General features: G+C 37.9%; 2 protein-coding genes across 2 annotated transcripts; one reads left to right on the forward strand and one right to left on the reverse strand.

Moving 5' to 3' along the window:
- Nucleotides 1-10: 10 nt before the first annotated feature.
- Nucleotides 11-2343, reverse strand: LOC111496763 (polygalacturonase QRT3-like). The gene is made up of 2 exons (XM_023147268.1): nt 1797-2343; nt 11-1220 (listed from the first exon to the last, which is right to left on the reverse strand). Exons 1-2 carry the CDS (start codon nt 2232-2234, stop codon nt 153-155), a joined length of 1506 nt encoding a protein of 501 aa, XP_023003036.1. The 5' UTR covers nt 2235-2343; the 3' UTR covers nt 11-152.
- A 2079-nt stretch (nt 2344-4422) lies between these two features.
- Nucleotides 4423-10525, forward strand: LOC111496766 (protein SUPPRESSOR OF FRI 4-like). The gene is made up of 7 exons (XM_023147270.1): nt 4423-4881; nt 5331-5431; nt 7651-7777; nt 7917-8293; nt 9016-9167; nt 9252-9305; nt 10007-10525. The coding sequence occupies exons 1-7, from the start codon at nt 4688-4690 to the stop codon at nt 10076-10078; spliced, it is 1077 nt and encodes a 358-aa protein (XP_023003038.1). The 5' UTR covers nt 4423-4687; the 3' UTR covers nt 10079-10525.
- The last annotated feature ends 210 nt before the right edge of the window (nt 10526-10735 follow it).

Here is a 10735-nt window from a genome sequence, read left to right on the forward strand (position 1 = left end):
ATGACAAACATTTCAAACGCTTTTTGCGTATCAATTTCAAGCTACGCTCTTACCAATTTACATTTTCCTTCGCCTACTTTCATCCATTCCTATCAAACTCATAATCACTTATTATTAACAATAAATGTTTTACCTTCCTCTCTTCCATGTGTCTAACTCTGCCCTTGATCAACCCTCGCATACACGCTTCCTGACACTGCGACGTCCGTCTCGATCACCACCCGATTATCCGACACATTTCTCACCATGTGCTTTGGGAATCCGTTGTCGGTGCTTCGAAACGAATACTGTACGTTCCTAATCAAATTCGGAAACACCAGAACGGGATTGAAATCCACAGTCCATGAAGTTCCGTTTCCCTGCCATTCCGCGCTTCCGATCGTTGATTTCACTTGCATTCCTTTCACGTTGTTCCTCGCGATCACCACCTGATCTATTTGCTTGAATGCAGATTTCGATTCGTCCAGTTGTACGATCGCCACTCCTGCGTTCGATCCGCTGAACATGTTATCCACGATGTTCAATCCATTAACGACTCCGTTGATCGATTTCAGCGTGATCGCAGCGTCGCCGAGGAATAAGGTGTTCGAAATATGGAGTTGAACTGGATCTTCCGCCACGATTCCGGTGTAGTCCATGTACGAATCCACGATTCTGGTCTGTGTTAGCCCCGGTAACTGCAAGTATATTCCAGTACCGCCGAATCCGGCAGCCTTGTTGTAGCAATGCACGCCCGAGATAATGTTTGCTTGGCCGGAGATGAAGATTCCTGTTGCAGCGGAGAAAATAACGACGTCAATGACGGCGTTGTCGTTGCCGACGAGGCTGATTCCAGTTCCAGAGAAGTTTCGTTCACCGGGATCGCCACCCGCGGTGATATGCTGGCCGAGGAAGGAGCTTCGAATGTAGGTTTCGTGGCCGCTTCGCACTGAAATTCCGGTGGTGGCGAAATGTGTGATGTAGCAATTATCTATACTTATTCTCAAGGAATTGACGATCGAAATGGCGCCCCCTCTGTAATTGCAATCCAATAGAAGGTCTCTGAAAGTGATGTACTCGTAATTGTAAGATGTAGAAGAACTAAGCGACGCATCTTCTGCGGAGTTCATCACTTTGTTGTTCTCCATTATTTTCGGTGCCGCTGATGGCGAAGGCGACAATTCGATGAGGTAACCATCAGAGGGAAAATCGTCTGAAGCGTGCAAACTTCCTCCTTGTATCTAATTCGTAATCAAATTCGTTAAACCGCAGTGCTTCATGAGAAGATTATACATTCTATCATACACATCAAATTCTATTTTCACAAATAATTTTACTTTGGTCTATAAAATTCCTTGTGTTACATAAAACTCATAAATTAATTAAAGAGGTATAAAGTTAGGAGTAGATACACCAATCCGAAGAAAAGTTAAAAAAGGAAGTTAGAAGTTGAATTAATTGGGGCACGAAGAAAGCCAAGATTTGGATGGAAGGAAAGCGAAAGACGTTTGGCCTGGACAAGCAATGCTTTCCATTTCCCAAAAGCTACCCTTTGAATTTTTTTATTTTTTCAATTTAAAAGTCGGAACAAATTAAATATTAAAAAAGAGCTTGCCAGAATTAGGCGTCGAGTATGCAGGAAGGAAGCATGTGAATTCACATTTATGGCTCTCTATCATTAATTGTCACCACCCACCATCTTCCCATTTCTACTCCAAATATCAAATTTAGTTCCACACTTGTTAATTTTCAATTAATTCATTCTAGTTCAACTCCAAATCAGCAAGAATTCTGTAATCAAGTGCGGGAAAGCGTACCACGATATTTCCTACACCGGCACCCGGTAACCGCAACGGACGGCTGATCAAGTAATGTCCACCGTCCAGATTAATCTGAACCCCGCCCAGATTTCTGACGCCGCCGATCAAAGACAGGTCACTCGTAGACCCGTACACGTCGGAAAACGCCCGGAGAATCGATTCTGTGCTGTCGTTTTTACCCGAGGGATCGGCTCCGTAGGAGGTCACGTGATACACACGAGCGTCAGTGGGAACGGCATCGCGCTGAACCGACAGCGAGGGTTTGAGCTTGTGTAATTTGCTCAAATGGTGATTGTAATGGCGAATGCGGGCGGAAAAGTGGGTGGCCGGCGCCGGAGAAGAAAGGGAGGGAGTATTGGGCGCTGCAGAAAGAAGGGGCAAGAGGAGCATGGTCGGGAGACATAAAATGAATGAGAAAGCTGATTGTTTCGCCATTGTCGACGCTGCCTTGAGAAATGCATCGGAGCGCAGGCCTTTATAGAGAGAGAGAGAGAGAGAGAGAGAGAGAGAGAGAAAGAGGAGTAGTTCAAGTTAAAGGTGGGGGCCAAGGAAAAAAAAATACCAGAAACCAAGATTTTAAAGACAGAACACATGGTTTATGGGAATGTGATAAAGAATATGAATCACAAACAAATACCATACCTCCTAATAATAAGCAGATACGAAAAAATAATTAAATCGAGTATAAATGTGTGTTTCATTATCAGCCGAACCTTGTATGCATTTTAATATCGTGTGATTAATTATAAAATGGTAGCTAAAAAGTGGAGAGAATATGAATGGCCGTTTTTAAAAATATAATGAGTAAACGTGGAAGAAGTGAAAAAGCGGGACATGTGATAGTTGGGTTGGTTTGGTTTGGTTTGGTTTGGTGGGTTAACGAAACGGAGAAAGGGTAAGGTATTTTTAGGAACAAAGTTAAGGTTGTTGTTGAAGCAAACCCTAAAGCAATCGCCCACTCAGTTCTCAAACTTTAATTTCTTAATAAATTCAGCAACAAAAATAAGGCGTTGGCCTATTGCCTATGTACTCCTTTTCTTTTTAGGGGGGTGGACTTTATGTTTCATTTCCTAATCTTTTTATTTTATTTTTATTGGTAAAATGAAAGCTAAATTTTATTTTTGGAATCTACGCATTTACATATTTATTGTTTTATTTTCCAACAATCCGTACACTAATTACGAGAGATGATTGCTGCCTACTTATAATTGAATATGGGATGTACACGTCTACATAATTATTGTTATTATTATTATTCTTTTTATTTTGTTGTCAATACTAATCCAATTTTTAAACTACAAAAATAATAATAATAAATAAATATTCTTATTTTTTAATTACTAATGATTTAAATGTTAAAATAGGAAACTCACTCCCGATATTAAAAAAAACATATATATACTTTCAAAACATAATTGAGGGTTTTTTCTTTTTTTCTTTTTTAACCATCAAATCATTTTTTAATAATAGAGTCAATTTAATATATATATATATATATATATATATGGTCAAATAGTAATAATATTATTAATTTTTTAACTATAGTTACTCAATAATCTATCCATAATTCACGTTTTAAATTAAAAAGTTTTTTTTTAATATATAAACAAAATACAGAAACTCACCTTCGGTATCCCGTTCTCAATTTATATTTGAAATTTAAAAAATTAAAACTAAAATTAGAAAGGCATGGACTACAAAAACCCATTGTTTCGTGCTATGTTGGGCTGGATTTTAATTAATACGTCACCAATAATAACTTAAATTATAAATGATTCCTCGAGTTTATAAAACAATACTTTATAAATAATTTATGTACTCAATTGACTATGGTCGATCATATGAAAGTTTGACGTGGAGTATTTATATGTTATTTTGGAAGAAATGATCTGACGAACAAAATATAATTCGTGTACCACGCAATTCTACAAGTTTATAATCTTACGCCGTGCACCAACCCTTCCACTCCTTTAGTAGGTGCAACTTCTTTTTCTCTCGTGTTGTTTCACTTTTCTCTGCACACTCGGCCATTATCGAAACACACACACACCACATTTTGCTGAGAATGATAGGATAAATGCTCGCGGTAGATACCATCGACGTTTGCTTGAAAATACTTATAAGCTAAGTATAGACCAAGAACCTTCTATAATTGACGACCGTATTCTAATCTAACATGTACACCCATCGGTAGTTCAAACGAGCATTGTATAAAGTTATAGTCATCAAAAGAGAATCATGTACAAGCCCCCTTTTATGCTTCTTGTAACACAATATTAATGAAATTGTGTAATTCATCATCAACTACATTTCGATGGATGTACCTTGAGTTTGTCGTGGAGATGTCAAAAAAAAAAGGCGACCACCACATGGTGCAGGAGTATCCGTTGATGATCTTTGTTCAATTTCAATAAAAGACAAATTTTTATTTTAATAAATTGTACTGATATTATTTAATTATTTACTACAAACAATCAGTTAATAGACTAACCACAAACATTAATCAATTGGATCATTTGCAAAATCTTTAAAACTTCCAAATCTCCGATTTTATCTTCGCGATTTAAATTATTTTTGTTAAAAAATTATCCCCAACGCTGTGACTATTGAAATTACCCCGATAAACAACTAAAGATCCAGAGGGAAAAAAAAGGAGCGCAAAATCAACAACTGCAGCGAGCGAGTAAAATCAGAGATCGGCGCGGCGTGAGGGGGCGAGTTGGGAGACAAAACAAAACTCCCTTTCCGGATTGGGGAAGGCCACAAGCAAAACCCTAAATCTTCGCGATCTCTGTTCGTTTGATTTCCCTTTTCGTTTTTCCACAATCCAGTGCTTGCCGAAGAACTAATCTTTCCAACAAGGAAGCGCACCGGTGTGTGTTCTGGTTATGGGGAGGAAGAAGAAGAGGGTTTCGTCTAAGGTATGGTGCTACTATTGCGACAGGGAATTCGACGACGAGAAGATATTGGTGCAGCATCAGAAGGCCAAGCACTTCAAGTGTCATGTCTGCCATAAGAAGCTTTCTACTGCTGGTGGTATGGTCATCCACGTTCTTCAGGTCCACAAAGAGTCAGTCACCAAGTATGCGAACTATTTCCCTCTCTTCCGTTTCTTTCCGCAACGACAAATCTTTATTTTTACTTTTTATTTTGTTGAGTGTATTTTTATCGTCTTCTTTCTCTGCGAAGATTCGAGGATGTATACTGCTCTGCTTAAAACACCTATTTTACAATCAGTCGTGGTTTATAATTCCAGAAAATTGTTTCACTGGTGGTCTGTATTACAGACTGCCCACCGTCGTAGTTACTAATTTGTTAGCATTCAGTTTTTTTTTTCTTTCATAGATTCTCATATTCTGGATTGTAAGTTTTCAACGTGAAAACATACTGGGGTATACTTGCCTCTCAATGGAGACTTTTGTTTGTCTAAGATCAATCACATGTCGATCAACTACTTTCTGAACTTGTACTTTTTGTGTTGGTCACGTTTGCATTCTAATGTTTATATTGTTGGTGGTAACCTGGTGATAGAGTTCCTAATGCAAAGGCTGGCAGAGAATCAACAGATATTGAAATATATGGAATGCAAGGAATTCCACCTGATGTCTTGGCAGCACACTATGGAGAGGATGGTGAGGATTCTGTATAACTCATGCACGCATTGTCTTTATCTTTGCTTACACCTATTATTAGTCTATTACTTCACTTCCTCTTCCTCTCGGGCTTTCTCATGATACACACGTGTGTAAATAGACGTATGGGAAGATAATGAGGTTACGGGTTTGTTATGTTTGTGCTCAGGAAAGGATGACTCTTGAACAAGAAAGTATTTTTCTTTTTATTTTCCAAACCGCGGTTTGAATTTGGTAAATCTCCCCTGTTATTCTTGTCTAATGGGGGACATTTGTCCAGTAAGTTTGGTCATAGAGTCAATTTGTCCCACCCCCACCTCCACCCTTATCCATAATATCTATTTGAGTTGTCTCTCTCTGTGCTCTTTTTCTTTGATATTTCTCGACAAATATAGTATCTTTTAGATTCTTTTTTTTGGTTGGATCAGTCTGTGTGTGTATTATAATCATTTTTTTTTTAAATACATAAAGCAATAGATATTTCATTGATAAGATGGAATATTCAAAAGAAGAAAGCCCGTCAAAGTAACTAGTAATTGCGAATGAACGTCTTCCTGGAAGCTGCAGTTACAAGTTGAACCAGATCAGACCTATGACCTTAAGTACATTTGTGGAGATGTATCTAAAACTCTTTCAAAGAGGTTAGTGGAAGGGACCTGCATCTGAGTTGGGGCACCTGGAGATTAGCATAATCATAATCATATTAATTTTTGCACAAGGCAACATTCCTCAAACTACATGATATGTGCAGTCCAAGGTCCTAAGGAGTATAATTAGTATTTGGGATGATTAAGACAATCAATTCTATCCAATGAAACTAATCAAGCAAAGTACCTGATCGTCTATGGTGACTATTGATTAAGGTCAAAGTTTGCATGGGGACTAGCTTTTGTAGGATAGGAAACATAACCTTTCTTGTTAGTTTAGCTAGCGATTTGAAGAGGAATTCTTATTGGAAGCCATTTTTGGGATAAAATATATGCTTGAGGATGTTATAGTATGCCCTTTGAATTAGACGTTCTCTTGAAATGGAAGATGACATTAGAAGATTGTTAGAAATGGAAGATCTCTGGACTTGTTCAGATGGCAACCCTTTCTAATGATGGGTTCAAGAGGAGCATGTTCCAGTTAGTGCGAATAAGGGAGGGTGAAGGGCGAAAAGGAAAGTATTCATTGTATTTGATGGAGTGAATCATGAATGTTAACAAAGGATTGTATGGTCGTAAGGTTATATATATATTGTCTGTATTACATAATATTCATTTTTAATACCCGATTGTGGTTATATATGTGTGTGTGTTAATACATAATGGGAAACAAGACATTTCATAGATGATATGTAATTGCAAGAGGCGAGGAAAGCTGAACCCCAAGCCAAAGAAGTTGCAAACAAAGTTAAAAAATGCAAGCTTGGTTTCTTATGAAAAAATGAAAGTATCCTCTTGCACCACACCCAACTTTAAAGTAAGTGTCATATCCATGTGCAACAAATTATAGTTTCAAAATATGGATGGGCCTTCCTTCTTCCTAATGTATACTGGTATAGTTGCATTAACCTTTTCTTGTTGTTACAAAAATGATAAACTAAGCTTTCATTGACAAGAAAGGTAAGAATTTGAAACAAAAGGCCAACCGACAGAAAAAGAAAACAATCCAGACCAAAGGAGTCAACCAATTAGTCGTGATAAAAGGGGCTCCAATCCATAAGAAAAAGACCTAATGGGTAATTACGAATGTTTTTGTAGACAGACACTCAGAAGGAGGCATTAAGCCTAGCTAACGACAAAATCTCCTCCCAAGCTCTCTCCGAATCCCTAAAATTTAGTTATTTCTGTAAGGTTAAATATACCAAAGGACAGAAAAGAAGCCTACCTGCCAAATAACTTGATCTTTATCATGCTTAATTATAATATTCTTAGTGATCCAATATACTTGCCATGCTTAATTTCTGATGGTTCCTGAGTAATCAACGTAATTTGAGTCTTTTTTAAAAAATTCTATGAGGGGGATGCATTGAGTGCTTATTTTTTTTATGTTCTCCAAACTTTCCTACTCTTGTATATTGGAGGGCATGATTTCTTTTCCACTCTCCCCAATCTTTTGTACTGCTTAATGATGAATGGCATTTTGTTTGTTCCTTGTTAAAATAATGTTTTTTAAGCATGGCATCGGAAATAATGGTATAATTATAGAATTATGGAATTTTTTCTTTCTTGAAGATGAAGAGTCTGCATCGAAGGTGGCCAAAGTGGAGATGCCACCAACTCAGATGGTTGGTGGTATGGTGCCTGGATCGCTAGGTATTATGTACCCTCCTCAACCAGGTTTAGCTGCAATGCGACCTATGTAAGTATCTTCCTATCTTTTTGTCTTCTGTTCACTATTACGTGCTTAACTTGATGTTCACACATTTTTTGTGTTACCTTCAATAAAATGTAAAATGATGAAACATTGTTAATTTCCTCCAATTATCATGTAACTGCAGTTATGCTTCAACTGGACAAGCGCAGCCTACTGCCTGGCAAGTTCCACCTCGTCCCCAACCTTGGTTTCCCCCAAATTCAGCCGTTTCAATTCCCCCTCCTGCCCCATTGGGCTATGCTCAGCCGCCACTATTTCCTGTGCAGACTGCAAGGCCCCCACTCCCAGTATCTTCCACTCCTATGCTCCAGCCTCCACAAATAACGCCTCCTGGATTGCCTTCAACTACACCTTCAGTTTTGGTTTCTCAACCGTTGTTCCCTGTTGTTAGTAATAGCCACGGATCTACCCAAAGCTCTCCTTTTCCTTCATCTTCACTTCCAACAAGCATTCCTTTGACATCTGCAGCAGAAATCAAGGGCTCATTGAGTATACATTTGGGTACTAACTCCTTTTCCACTATTTGCAATCAAGTTCCAATCATTCCAGGTTCATCTAATGACTTTATGCAGTCCCTTCTGTATGCCTTGTCAAGACTTTATTCAGTTTGATTTTCTCCCAATGTCTTGAGTAAAGTCAAATATTGTAGTACTTCTAGAGAGTTTTTTTTAATGTCTATTGGCAATATGTATTCATGTTAGTTGATAATTCAAGTTTGGCCTTTGCATAAACAAATAATCTTAAATGTTCTATATTCCGAGTATGTTTACCTCTATACTTTGTAAAGGGTTATCCACTAGTAAATTTAGTTTATATTATAAACAAATGTGATCACAATCTATTTGTTTCTCCTAATGTAGTTTCAAATACAAACTCTTGCGAAATTAGAAAGTCAGTGGAGCCATTATCTGACTGAGTCTTTAAGTTGTGTATGACTTCCTGCATGCATCCCCATTACCTGAAACAAAAAGGATGCAAGTGACCAATGCCCATCCGGCATGTCTGGAAATTGCCGTTCCTTTTTTCCTGTTTATTTTGAGATTAGAGATTTAAATCTTTGCATGTTTCAGAAGACTTATTACCTATGGAATTGATAAAATTTTGATATTGCTGCACGCCTTCCCAACTCCATTGGTTAGAACATATATCTTTGAGCTTGTAGTAGAGACTTTGATTTTGTTTAATACCTTAACAGGGTGACTTAACTGGATTTAATGCTATAGGTGGAGTATTGAGCAATTCACACTCTTATGCCTCGGGACCAAATACAGGCGGTCCTTCCATTGGACCTCCTCCTGTAATTGCGAATAAAGCTCCTATTCAGCCATCAACAAATGAAGTATATTTGGTTTGGGATGATGAGGCGATGTCTATGGTAAGTTTTCTTGTATTCAGGCTTTCCATGATTTATCTTGATATTTCCAACCTGTTTTCATTTTTTTATGGTGAACTTGTGCAGGAGGAAAGAAGAATGTCCTTAACTAAGTATCAGGTGCATGATGAAACTAGCCAGGTAAGTTATACTACAACTTAAATACTTGGAGTTCGTTTTCAAGTCTAACCATGTAGGGGTGGGCTATACATGTTTTTGTTTTTGAGTTCTTGTAGTATGCTGTGTACCTTTCGATTGTTGGGATGTATAAAAATCTGGTTTTGATTTCATTACAATGTAGATAATGTATTTTTCTTTAGAACCTTGAGCCTGAACTCACTTTTTACCTCGAACTTCATCATCAAATGTAAATGCTGTGTTTCTTTTAACTGACATTTTCCAGTTTGCACGCCATACCACCAATCTTGTGGGCATCAAAAGGCTCAAGTAGGTATTTATGTTATCCCACTTACAGTGTGTATGTAAAAACTTTCCAAATCTTGCTGTAAGAAGGTTCTACTACTTATTGCATCGATATGGTTAAGAACGTAGTGTATTCAATTCTTCCTTTTGGCTTTTGAATCTATTATATGTGATTCACTCTCCCTATGCTTGATGCCAAAGTGGGGATTTGGGTGGAACAAGGTATTACCCTACAGATTTTTGCTCATTCGTAGCATCATTACAATTTATTTTATGATCGATCAGTGAATACGACTTTGACCAGGTCAGCCTCTTTTGCAAAGTTTGGCACCTCTTGCATAAGACTCGACCATATGATTTGGCGATGGCATCATTTCTATAATTTCTCTCTAATCATAGGTATTGTATTCTTGTTTCAGATGAGTTCAATTGATGCAGCCATAGACAAACGAATCTTGGAAAGCAGGCTTGCTGGTCGAATGCCATTTTAGTTCAAGCCACGACGACGGTTTCATGAAGCTCCATGATAAGCGGTATGTGGCTGTAGGTTTCAGAAGAATCTGTGGAATTTGCAAGTCAGCAGGCAAATGTTGAGAACAGGTTTTTAGGGTGTCTAACAGATTGAGAAATTACATAGGCCAGACAGAAGAGAGTTTTCTTTGTCCTATTTATGTTGTCAATTACCTGTAGGCGATTAAAAAGAGAAAGGGTGTGTTCTTGTTGGTCCTTTTTGTTTGTTGTTCTTTTCCCCCGCTTAGTGCCAAATTTGCTACCAGAATTTGAGTTTAGAGAAAGACTTGCAGTTTCGCCCTTGGGAGATAACTTTATCTTCCTTTCTCCTCCTCCTCCTCCTCCTCCCTGCTGTTGGCTATATAAAATGTTTTGAAGCTCAAGTCGGTGAATAAAGCAACATAAGAGAACGCAAGATTCATATGAAACTGTATTTTCTTTGAGATTAGAAGAAAAGGAACTGGAACTAAAAAGCGGAAGGAGAAGTATGTTGTTCTTGAATTTCACCGCACAACGATGTGTTTGAAAAAATAAGCAACCCCATTGGGCATTCCAATAAAAGTGGATTTTTGTTTTTTAGTACAGAAAACTAGAGGCCTTTCCTTAATTTTCCAGCTACCGTAATTTACCAATTATTT

This window comes from Cucurbita maxima, unplaced genomic scaffold (assembly GCF_002738345.1).
Source record: "Cucurbita maxima cultivar Rimu unplaced genomic scaffold, Cmax_1.0 Cma_Scf00023, whole genome shotgun sequence".
Taxonomy (NCBI): domain Eukaryota; kingdom Viridiplantae; phylum Streptophyta; class Magnoliopsida; order Cucurbitales; family Cucurbitaceae; genus Cucurbita; species Cucurbita maxima.